We start from the raw sequence: 12,629 nt of genomic DNA, 5'->3' as shown, positions 1-12,629 counted from the left end.
TGAAGGAGAGATCAGTGTCAAGGATTACCCCGAGGCAGCGAGCTTGTGGGACTTGGGAGAGTGGGCAGCCGTTTACTGTAATGGATAAGTTCGTTTTCGCGGAAGATAGGGGAAAGTTGATGAAGGTTTTGTCCATGTGATGTGTAACTTACTGGGCTACTCGTAGTTCTGATAAAAACAGTGTTTTATCAACAAGGACTAGTATTGTGTATAACTAGCTCTATATAACCCCACCACCTCCGATTGGCAGCTTTCTATGTACACTGTGCATAGGCAGAAAGCTGCCAATCAGTGGTGAGGGCCAAGTTATATAGAGCTTAGCATTCCAAGAGCTGCAAGATCTGCAGCAGATGAAAGGGATTAAATCAAAATTGCAGTAAGCGTATCAATAAGCGATACTACGCTGTAATTAGGGTATCTTCCACCCCTCGTGTCTCCCCTTTTCCTCAGTTTGTAAGCTTGCGAGCAGGGCCCTCATTCCTCTTGGTATCTATTTTGAACTGTGATTTCTGTTATGCTGTGATGTCTATTGTCTGTACAAGTCCCCTCTATAATTTGTAAAGCGCTGCGGAATATGTTTGCGCTATATAAATAAAAATTATTATTATTATTATTATCTGCCTTTAAATTATGGCTCTCTTGTATGGGGTAGCAAAAGCCTTGTGATAAATTCTCTTTAAATAAAAAAAAATGTGCCTATGGAGTCATGCTGTATTGGTCGCGGAGGCAATTGATCGGCACCTGACAGCTAATGCCAACCAGGCAAAAAGAGAAGGGTTAACTTAACACTGGGGCCATCTATAAACTGAAAGAAAGGGAAGGAAAACACATTTAAGAAAGGACCTTATGAATTTAAGTCTGTTGGGCCAAACAGGCAGATTTCAGCATAACCAGGTCACCATATGTGAATGTGGACCTCACAATTCTTTTATGCCAGATATGAGGGAAGAAAAGTCCCAGGCATGTAAAATTTAAACTTTCAATCATTTTGTCCACAGGGAAAGTAATCCGCCACTATAGGGGCTAAGCAGCAAATTATTCGCTCTTCCCCATTAAAACCATACAGAAACGACCCTTTTGCACCACACCTGTACAGCTCTAGTCCATTACTAACCCTTTACTACTTACTGAATTATCTGTGTTAAAGTGACCATTTATTTATTATTACTAAAAAAAGAGCTTTTCCAGGAATACAATCTAGAGATGTGCACACATTACGTATTTGGTACAGAAATTTCTGCATTTCTTGGCAGAAAAAAAATGCAGCAGTAAGCGCCTTTTTTTGGTGCAGATTTCTCTCCACTCATTAGTATGGGTGAAATTTGCAGCAGAAATCCTGATAGAATAGACACGCTATGGATTACAATCTGAAAGCCACAAATTAGCAACATGTGCATGAGACTTCAGGATTCTCATTCACCTTGCTGGCATCAGGAAACCCTTCAGGTTTTGTGACAAATCTGCACTGGAAAAAAAAAAAAAAAAGCAACAAACGCAACATAGCTTTTTTTTATATTTAGGATAACTAGTCTTACCCTATCCCTATGAATATCTAAGTAATGGGGCTCGGCAAGTGTCACAGCCTGTTCTACCGCCCGTCTCCCCGCACAAGTAGTACAGGTCATGCTCGGTATTGCAGCATTGTTCCAAAAGAAAAAAAAAACGGTTACAATGTATTCGGGTTTGGAAAACAGTGTAGGGCCAGAACTTGGAAGGGATTATAAGGAAGTTACTAGAAGATCAACACTTTCATTCATAAAAAAACCCCACAAAGGATATCACCGCGTTTCCTGCAGGCTGAGGACGTCCCTAGGACACGCACTTGCAAATGCTGACTGCTTTCCCCATGTGTCTAATTTGCATGTGAATGACAAGTGAAGGTTCACATGCTGGCTATGAACTCCAAGGCCATCCATACTGTAATATCATGAAAGCACAGAACTATGGGTGTGTACAATAATGTATTTATATCAGGTCCCATAAGTTCCTACTAAGCTGGGGCTGCACACACGAGATAGCCGGCAGCCCTCTCCTGACTCCGCCATACACATGTGGCTCCTCCGGGAACGGCTTCTAGGTTCACATTACGTTATGTGAACCCGTAACACGGTGTAACATAGTCCGTTAACGCCGCCATTGTTTGTAATGGCAAACGCATCGCTAGCGCACGCCCACATTGGGCGTGCGCTAGCAATGTGCCGTCATTTGAGTGACGGACCGCGAACGCTGCTTGCATCTGCGCTAGCGGGACGCAAACGCGATCTATTTTGGGACATTGCGTTAGCGCAGTCCGTAGCGCTATGCGCTAAACGGACTGCCCTAACGCAATGTGACCCTAGCCTTTAGTTATTACCCTCCTTGGAAACAAAAAGGATCAGACACTTACATTTAAACTGCCCCACCTCCTCTCTCCTGACTTCATCTGATGGGGGAAGGTTGGAGCGCCCCCATAAATAAAAGGTGAGCTCACCAGTCTTGCCGAAATTGGGTTCAGCTTACTTTAACCCAGAGTGAATGGGGCCCTTCGAAATAAAAGCACTTGGCAAGTCGGAGCCACAGTTTGAAAATCCAATACACCCTTTTTTTCCCTTATATGTACTGTCAAGGCAAAGTCAAGACATGCACATTAGATAGTCCAGCCCTGCCTGTAGGGTCAGCCACTATTTATGTAATGTCTAGAAGCACTTTAAAGGGAATTTATCACCAAGTTTTTGACGCCTAATCTGAGAGCAGCATGGTGTAGGGGCAAAGGGCCCCGATTCCAGCGATGTGTCACTTACTGGGCTGCTTGATGTAGATTTAATAATCTCCTCCTGATAATACAGTGATTTTATCGCTAGAGGACTAGTAAATCTGCTGCTATGTAACTCTCCATATTTGTGAGCGATTTAAGACTCCAGCCCTTTCACCGACTGGCAGCCTTGTGTAGAATCTGCATAGGCAGAAAGCTGCCAGTCTGTGGGGTGGGCAGGATTATACAAAGCTCAGCATTCAGAGAACTGGTAGATCTGCAGCAGGGGAAATTGATTTCTCAAAACTGCAGCAAGCGGCCCAGTGAGTGACACATCACTGGAATCAGGTTCTGTACCTACATCATGCTGCTCTCAGGTGGGAAAGAAACATCCTAGTGACAGATTCCCTTTAATGTAAGGCATGATATGCTTTTCCAGCAATCATTTATAGACTGTCTATATACCAACATTCCCCACTAATTTACATACTACACAACCACAAACACCAGGGCTGGATCTAACTATGCAGACTAGACAACTACACAAATGAAAGCCCAGACACCAGGACAAAAGCCACCCAAAAGCAGCCACAGTAAAGGCTCAGTGATTACACGGTACCTGCCCAGCTCTGGCTTGCACGACGTCTTAATCCCGTATATGCACAGGGTGCTACTGTACTTATCAGCCCTATAAATAGGAATTATAACAGATTGCCTTGAAGTAACCCTATTGATCGGCAGATCATTATATTGCTTTCTGTGCGGTTCCATTGATCTGCATGCGATTACAGAGTGATTCTTGCCATTGCACTCCTTCTCAGATATCCTGGAGCCTCTTATTGCCCAGGAAGGGGGCGGGTGAGGGACATGCTGGGGTCTGCACACATTACACTGGAATGCAACACTAGAAACACAGCTCTGGTTTAATCGTGACTTTCTTCGGCGTTTTGCTCCTAACTCTTGGGCAAGGATACAAAGTTCTCAAAGTAACTGAACTTGTATATATTTGATATATAAAAATGTTTTCATCAAATGTGGTCATACGTTTTATCACATTCACATGAGGTTAAACATGGCATCTTCTATAGAAAAAAGAAAAAAAAAAAAAAAAAAAAAGATGCCAGAGAATAAAATGTTGCATTAACTACTACTGTCACCCTTCACATTGAGAAACACATTAGGAAAGGCGCATGGTAAGGAAGGCTCAGGTCCTAAAACGTGATCTCATCCATTTTAGTACAGAGTTGCAATCCTCATGAAAGAACACTACTAGAGAAGGTCTATGTAGAAACAGGAGGTCAATTTTGTCTGCACAAGTCAGGAGTCACTGCAAAAGTCTGTGGCAGGGGAGAAGAGGAGCAGCTGGGTCAGGAGGAGAAGGGGGGATGATAAATGCAGGGACAAGAAACTTCCTGTTTCTACACAGAGCAAAGAGAATTGACTGGGTAAAAAGGCAAAATGAGCAATTGTTAAGTACATAGTTCTATATAATATGAGGATTGCAATATATTAAGAGGATAAAAACTTTGACGAGAGTGCTTCTTCAAGGAGGGTAATATATTTGCACATAGAAGAGTGGGCCCCTAGAGTCAGTTACTGGTGGACCCTTAGAACCCTAGTCTGACACTGTGTGCACTTATCCTGAAGGGGATTTCTAACTTGTACTCACTATGCAAGATACTCCGCAGTGTACTACAGTTTTCTGGCACAGAAAAAGCTTTTTGCTTTTCTTGCGACTAAGGCCCCTTTTAAACATCAGTTTTTTGCCATCAGTCGCAATCCGTTGAATTTTGAAAAAAACGGATCCAGCCACTGATGCTGTGAGATCCGTTTTTTTCCCCACAGACTTGTATTAGCGACGGATTGCCTCACGTTTTATCCGTCGTTCGCCGGATCTGTTGAGAATTGTCTGTCCGGCGGCCGGAGACAACAGACAATATCGTTTTTAGTCTCCGTCGTTGTCCATCGTTTGCTAGAATGGAAGCCTATGGTACCGGATCCGTCAAATGACGGAATCCGGCGAAGGATTCCGTTTTTTAACTGAGCATGCTCCAATCCAATTACCCAGATTCGCTAGTCGGATCAGTCCAAAAAACCGGATCCGTCTCTCCAACGGATTGTAACTGACGGCATAAAACTGATGTGTGAGAGGGGCCTTAAAGCGTGGTTGAGGTTATGTGGGGAACTTTGGGTGTAAGAGAAATTTTACTATATTATACTTCAGAAACTCGAGCAAGATATGGACCAGATCTACACATACTCCTATACAGTGGCGGTTTCAATTTATGGCACATGACAATGAAGTGCCACATGTAGAATCATAGAATATTAGAGTTGGAAAGGACCTCCTGGGTCATCTGGTCCAACCCCCTGCTCAATGCAGGATTCATTAAATCATCCCAGACAGATGTCTGTCCAGCCTCTGTTTGAAGACTTCCATTGAAGGAGAACTCACCACCTCTCGTGGCAGCCTGTTCCACTCATTGATCACCCTATCAAAAAGTTTTTTCCAACACCTAATCTGTGTCTCCTTCCATTCAGTTTAATCCCATTGCTTCTAGTCTTTCCTTGTGCAAATGAGAATAAAGATGATCCTTCTACAATGTGACAGCCCGCGAGATATTTGTAGACAGCTATTAAGCCTCCTCTCAGCCTTTTTTTTTTTTTGCAAGCTAAACATTCCCAAATTCTGTAACCGTTCCTCATAGGACATGGTTTGCAGACCGGTCACCATTCTGGTCACTCTTCTCTGAACTTGCTCCAGTTTGTTGATGTCTTTTTTAAAACGTGGTGCCCAAAACTGGACACGGTATTCCAGATGAGGTCTGACCAAAGAGAAGTAGAGGGCAATAATGACTTTGCGTGATCTACACTGTATGCTTCTGTTAATACATCCCAGAATTGCATTTGCCCTTTTTGCTGCTGCATCACTCTGCTGACTCATGAGCAGTTTGTGATCTATTAGTATACCCAAGTCTTTTTCACATGTGCTGTTGCTTAGCTTTATTCCTCCCATTCTGTATATGCTTTTTTTAATTTTTATTGCCCAGATGTAGTACTTTGCATTTTTCCCTGTTAAAAACCATTCTGTTACTTGCTGCCCACTGCTCCAGTTTATTTATAGCTTTTTGAATCCTTTCTCTCTTCTCTACTATTTGCTATCCCTCCTAGCTTTGTGTCATCAGCAAATTTAATAGTTTACTCAATTCTTTCATCTAAATCACTGATAAAGATGTTGAACAATACAGGGCCCAGGGTATTATAAGGCCGGGATCACATATGCGAGAAAAACGGCCGAGTCTCAAATGTTAATCCCCAGCATTGCCGCCGGCACTCAGGAGCGAAGTGTGCGCCCGCATACAATACATGGAGCCACACAATCCACTCCCAGGTGCCGGCGGCAGTGCCAGGGATTAACATTCGAGACTCGGCCGTGTTTCTCGCATGTGTGATCCCGGCCTAAGGCCCCTTTCACACATCAGTTTTTGCCATTAGTCACAATCTGTCGAATGTTGAAATTTTTTTTTTAAAAAAACGGATCCGTCGCAGATTGTGAAAAACTGATGAGCCAGATGCGACTAGCTGATCCAGCTAATTGGATCCTAAAAAAAAAAAACAAACAAAAAAAAAAACGGAATCCGTCGCCGATTTCGTCATTTGACGGATCCAGCGCCATAGGCTTCCATTCTAGCAAACGACGGATGGCAAAGGAACGTTACTATGTCTGTTTCTTTGGCTGCCAGATAAACAATTTTCGACAGATCCGGCGAACGACGGATGAAAGTTGAGGCCATCTGTCACTAATACAAGTCTATGAGAAAAAAAAAAAAAAAAACTGATCCGGCGGCAATATTTGCGGGATTTTTTTTTTCCAAAACTCGCCAGATTGTGACTGATGTGTGAAAGGGCCTAAGAAAAGACTTGATTAAACCTTCGTACTTAAAGTATGTCAATTTTAAGAGGTTGTCCACTACTTTTCCTATCCTAAGAATACGCCATCAATGTAAAAGTAGTGGACAACCTCTAAGGTGATGTATGAAACATTGGGCTTAGTAAATTTTCCCCTTAACCTTCAACATACTAGCACTACTGACACTACAGATATTCCTTGTTTCTGCCACAGGTCGCATGATGCCTGGTACAGAGTGTAGGTCTCCTGCTACAGAGGTCATTCACCCTGGTCCAGTGGTGGTCTTCACATAGCATTCCATTGCTCCAATGTAAGGGGGGGGGGGGGGGGGGAGGGACACACAGCAATGATGAACCATAGAGACCATAAGATTTCCCAAATTCCTCCAGTGTACAGGTCACAGCAACGACAAACCATAGATGCCATAACATTTCCCAAAACCATGTAACAGCACGCACAAGACTAGCAAAAACCATAGTGCAATAAGTCCAAGGCCGGGTTCAGGTGGCCATGCTAAAACTTGGGCCCGTCACATCCGCCAATTGCAGACATGACCGACTCCGTGTGCTCACCAGTACAACCGGCAAGTGCAAGCACTGCCTGCTATATACAGGCATTAGTCTGGCTCATAAAATGGACCAAAGCTGTGCACCTTACAATTTTTCCAATGCAGGCCATCCGTACGGAAAACTGAAGATGTGCAGCAGTACATTGGCTGTATATCGCATACTTGTGGTCACACGATTACCCGGTCTCACCGCCGGCATCGGAGAGTCTTCACAGCATGCGCTCTGAGGATTCCAAAGTTGGCAGTCAACTCTACGTGAAAAACATGGACAATCTCTTTAAAGGAGATCTTTTACAAATTGTGACCTCAACTATATATCCCTGCACATAGTATTTTTTAATCTACATTCTTGCTACTATTTCCTTTGTTTCCTCTCTCCAGTCCATCGGGGAGACATAAGGCACCTAATATGCCAATTATCTTACCCAACTGAGGCTACTTTCACACTTCTGTCTTTATAAAGACGTTGCAATGCGTCGTTCTGTGCAAAAAACGCATCCTGCAAAGTTGCCTGCAGGATGCGTTTTTTTGCACATAGACTTGTATTACCGACGCATCGCGACATATGGACACCCGTTCCATACGTCGTGCACTGGATGAGTCGGTAATTGGCGGACCGTCGTCACAAAAAAACGTTCAATGCAACGTTTTCTTTGTGCGACGCGTCTGCCATTGTCGACCGCGCATGCCCAGACGAAACTCCACCCCCTCCTCCCCGGAACTCATAATGGGCAGCGGATGCGTCTGAAAACTGCATCCGCTGCCCACGTTGTGCACTATTTTGCACAACGTCTGTCGGGCCGACGGCCCCGTACCGATGGAAATGTGAAAGAGGCCTGAGCGTTGTATGAAAGGAAACACCAGCCGAATGATAAAGAAAATTAGCAAATCTGGAGCCAGTAATTTCGATGCCCGGTATATTCACAATGGCCTGAGGGGAAAAAAGAAAAAGAAGTAGTTTGGGTATTGGTTGCTAGTTGTTGTTAATTCCATGGTAGTGGAAAAAAAAAAAAACTGACCTTGTCCATCAATACTAAATTATCAGCAGAACCCGCTATAAAGAGGAAAAAAAAATAGAATTTATATATAGTTATCTATATAACCTAATAATTGGAAAAAACAGTCACCGCTTCCCTATAAAATATCAAGTCAGGAGCATCTTTCTCTGTAACTTTATGTTGCGGTCATTCCTCCAGGAAATGCAAGAATAAATTGACAAGTAGGCGTTACTACACGGGGCGATGTTGTCCCCTCACTGTGACGTTGGCCTATCAGTGCTGACAATGTCAGACTCAGAGAAATGGGGATCGCTTCATCCCAAAATTTCTCAGGAGTGCTAACAGAGGAACCATGCAAAGCAAAGATCAAAATAAAATGTCCCAGAGTTCCCATATGGCCGGGGTCACACTAGACCGTAATACGGACGAGTGCAATGCGATTAAAAAAAAAAAAAAAAAAAAAAAAAAAAAAAAAAAAAAAAAAATCGCATAGCACTCGTCCCAATGTTAATCAATGGGGCAGCTCCCATCATCCAATATTTTCTCGGCCGTATTCAGGATCCGAGTGAAATCGCAGCATGCTGCGATTGTCAGCGTTTCTCGGCCGAGAATCGCCAATGAAAGTCTATGGGGGTGAGAAAAAATAGCACAGCACACGGACCATCAGTGTGACTTGCGAGAAATTCTCAGGCATTGGGCAGGTGACAGGAAAGGCTCAGCCATTATTTGCTCATTTTGCAAGTGTGTGAGAAAATCTCACCATACGGATGCCATACGGATGTCACACGGATGTCACACGGATCATTTAATGCGAGAAAATCGCATCCTCGCACTGCACACGGATCACAGTTTTGGTAACATTTGTGCGATTCTCGTCCGTCAAAAATGGACCGTTTTTTTATACGTTGTGTGTGTCCCCGGCCTATTACAGAGACCAGTCCTCAATAATGGAGCCCTCCTGATGGTTTGGAGCCGGGTAACATTGCTGTGTAAACGCCTTTGTCACTTTAGAAACCTAGAAGGAAGCTCACGGGCCCAAACCAAAAGCTCCAACTGGGCCCCAATCAGCGCATTGGTCTTTTCATATAGGCTAACAGGGACTTTTGTGGCCCCTAAGAGCCAGGTGAGATTGTAACACCTGCACCTATGGCAGGTACGCCACTGCTAAAAGCCATGCTCTGTAGAGGCCAAGGGGAACCATAAGTGCCAGTCACACACACACCACTGTCCGGGCGTAGGGCTATGCAGATTTTGGCTGCAGTCACACTAGCAGTATTTGGCCGGAGTCACTACAGCGAGATACGGCCGAGTCTCGCAGGTTAAAACAAGTTCTGGCACCGGCACTCCAGAGCGGAGCGTGCAGCTCCATGTATTGCTGTGCGGCCGCACGCTCCGCTCTGGAGTGCTGGTGCCAGAGGTTGGTTTTAACCTGCGAGACTCGGCCGTATCTCGCTGTGTGTGATCCCGGCCTTTTACATCAGTATTTGTAAGCCAAAACCAGGAGTGGAACAATTAGAGGAAAAGTATAATAGAAACACATGCACCTCTTCTGTATTTATCACCCACTCCTGGTTTTAGCTACAAATACTGAGGTAAAAATCTGACCAAATGCTGATAATGTGACGGCAGCCTCTCACATAGGAGAAAAAACCCCGAGGCCGACACCACATGAAACACGGATCGGTCTCGGATCACAATACCTGACGCATCCGATGGGGATCCTGAGCTACCCACCTCACAGGCATACGTGCTGGGTACTGCGATCAGAGCAAGGCCCGTATTTTATGAAAGCATATCTTGAAGGGGGCTCCATTTTTTTTTTCTAAAGACACTGAAATCATCCATACCTCCACCCCACACTCCCAAGCGTTGCCTCCAGTCTTTGCTGACATGCTGCAGTGGTGGCGCGGAGGTAGTAGGCAAGAGACCGCTGAGTTCAGTGATTGGCTGCAGCTGGTTGTAGCATCAAAGATATGTGGCGGCGACAGAGAGGAGGCGCTGCAGCGACAGGGGCCAAGTAAGGCTGATAATTCTAGATAGTTAGGCTATGTGCACACGTTGCGGATTTGGATGCGGATCCGCAGCAGTTTTCCATGAGTTTACAGTACCATGTAAACCTATGGAAAACAAAATCCGCGTTGGCCATGGTGCAGAAAATGCTGCTTTGTACAGTATTTTCCCCAACATGTCAATTCTTTGTGTGGATTCCGCAGTGGTTTACACCTCAGTAGGAATCCGCACAAAAACTGCATTTAGTCCGTAGGTATAACGCAGTGCGTTTTACCTGTGGATTTTGCAAAAACGGTGTGGAAAAAAATCAGCACACAAATCCACAACATGTGCACATAGCCTTAGGATGACCTTAAAAAAAAAAAAAAAAAAAAAAAAACACTGGAAACCCCTTTTAATAAGGAAAACAAAACAAAAAGCACGTACAACAACTATTTAATACACTGCTTGCTGCCAGTGAATAGAAACATAGCCGGCTGCTGTGCTCAGTTATCTGTATGCAGATCTGCTCCAAAATCCTCCCCACACACCTGGGAAACTTTCTATGGGAAATCCTTATGGTTCTGGGAAGTTATTTTTTACCTTTCTCTATTTCTATCTGGGTTAAGTGCACTTTTTCCACTGGGTGATTTGTTGTTATTTTTTTAAACTTCTTTAAAGTGAATCAGTTCCAATCAAAAAAGCTGCAAAAAAAAAAAAAAAGATTCTTAACGCTTCAGAAAAAAATACTTCTCAAAAAAACTCCTCAGGAAAATGAGCAGATCCACATGAGAACCTGGTGGTTTGGTGGCACACTGCTTGGCATCTAGTGACAGCGCGGCTTCTCACCTGACTGACCTGTCTGCACTGGTGACAACTGCAGCGAACGCTCAGCTGTGACACCCATTCACTGCCAGCAAGCAGCGGATACAGGAGCCCCGGGCGGAGCACTCACCGGGGCCGCACAGGCGGCTGTAGTGGTACGGGTTGCAGCACACGCCGTTGCTGTCCGCGCCTCCGGCCCCCTGACAGCCGCTCAGAGCCTTCAGTTGTCCGGGATGCTGCAGCTCGGGCCAGCGGAACAGTCTGCAGAGCAGCAGGTGAGGCGGCGGGCCGGTCCGGGTCACCAGCACACACGCTCCGGCCGCGGCGCCCCGGGACTCCACCGCCTCCAGCAGCGCGCACAGAGCCGGCTCCTTCAGGCGCTTCAGCACGGCCGACGCTGCAGAGCGAAGCTCCGGGGACCCGCCGGGCGGCTCGGACAGACCGCAGCAAGACACTCCCCCATCACCGCCCGCCCGGCTCCGCCACAGGCGCCGAACCAGCCCGGTGCGTCTGGACTTGAACATGCGACGCCCCCGGCGGGGATGCGCCCGGCTCTCACTGCAGCCTCAGCGGCGGCCGATCCGGCATGTGTGGCTGCTGCGCGGAGGTGGCACAGCCGGGATGGGCACGGAATCCTACGCTCCCCAGGTGGGCACAGGACGGGCTCCGCACACAGCAGCGGCTGCGGGTCACATCTCCCGGCTGCGGGCGGCAGCGCTTCTTCTCCGCTCCGGAGCTGTCACATGGCCGCAGCTGAGCGCAGAGGATGCAGCTCCGGGGAGCGCACCAGCAGCATCCTGCCTGGGGACCACACTGACAGGGATGCACGGGGGTGTGCAGGCTCCGGCCCCGGTGGCGGGCTTCTCAGCTATGTGGAGCGGCTCCGGTTCCCCGCCGCTAGCACTCACACACTGGCAGCTCCGGGTCTCTGCGCTCTGTCCGCTCTTTGTGCTCTCGCTCTCACACACACTCTCGGGCCCTGCACCGGGCGCCACTATTGGCTGCCTCCCGTCACGTGACAGTCTAGACACTTTGGCGGCTCCGCTGCACTGACTGTTGCGCAAACAAATCTCAAGTTTCTTAACTCTTAAAGGGGCCGCTGCCCAGAATCTCCCCGGCCGCCACTAGCAGCGCTGTGCCCGGTCTGGTGGCGGAGCGTCCCGGGCTCTCAGCCGTGTAGCACCGAGGCGCTGTGCACATCTGCAGTCATCCCAAATCAGCCATGGACCCCATACAGACTGACATGCGTTTATTTCATGTTTCATAATATTCAGAGCCGGCCGGGGAAGGATGGATAGCCGCCATTCCATCTCCAGCAATTGTCATCTCTCCTAGGCTCCTGAAAGGAATTTATATAAAGATGGCGGTACTCATGTGAGGCAGTGTCACTGGTTATTGGGGCACTATGATAATAATGGTTGTCTCCTAATCTGTGAGGCTGTGTCACTGGTTATTGGGGCACTGTGATAATAATAATGGTTGTCTCCTAATCTGTGAGGCTGTGTCACTGGTTATTGGGGCACTATGATAATAATGGTTGTCTCCTAATCTGTGAGGCTGTGTCACTGGTTATTGGGGCACTGTGATAATAATAATGGTTGTCTCCTA

At 46.4% G+C, this 12,629-nt stretch overlaps 1 protein-coding gene across 1 annotated transcript in view; it reads right to left on the bottom strand.

Moving 5' to 3' along the window:
• SMAD6 (SMAD family member 6) overlaps window positions 1-12,017 on the bottom strand; it is an 89,504-nt gene extending 77,487 nt beyond the window's left edge. Inside the window, exon 1 of the mRNA XM_069766405.1 lies at window positions 11,152-12,017. Coding sequence (XP_069622506.1) covers window positions 11,152-11,545 — 394 coding nt within the window. The 5' untranslated portion in view covers window positions 11,546-12,017. The remainder of the gene's footprint in view (window positions 1-11,151) is intronic.
• Between the last annotated feature and the right edge of the window lie 612 nt (window positions 12,018-12,629).

Source organism: Ranitomeya imitator, chromosome 4, assembly GCF_032444005.1.
Source record: "Ranitomeya imitator isolate aRanImi1 chromosome 4, aRanImi1.pri, whole genome shotgun sequence".
Classification (NCBI taxonomy): Eukaryota; Metazoa; Chordata; class Amphibia; order Anura; family Dendrobatidae; genus Ranitomeya; species Ranitomeya imitator.
Note: the sequence above shows the minus strand (reverse complement) of the source record. Positions and strands in the feature narration are given on the sequence as shown.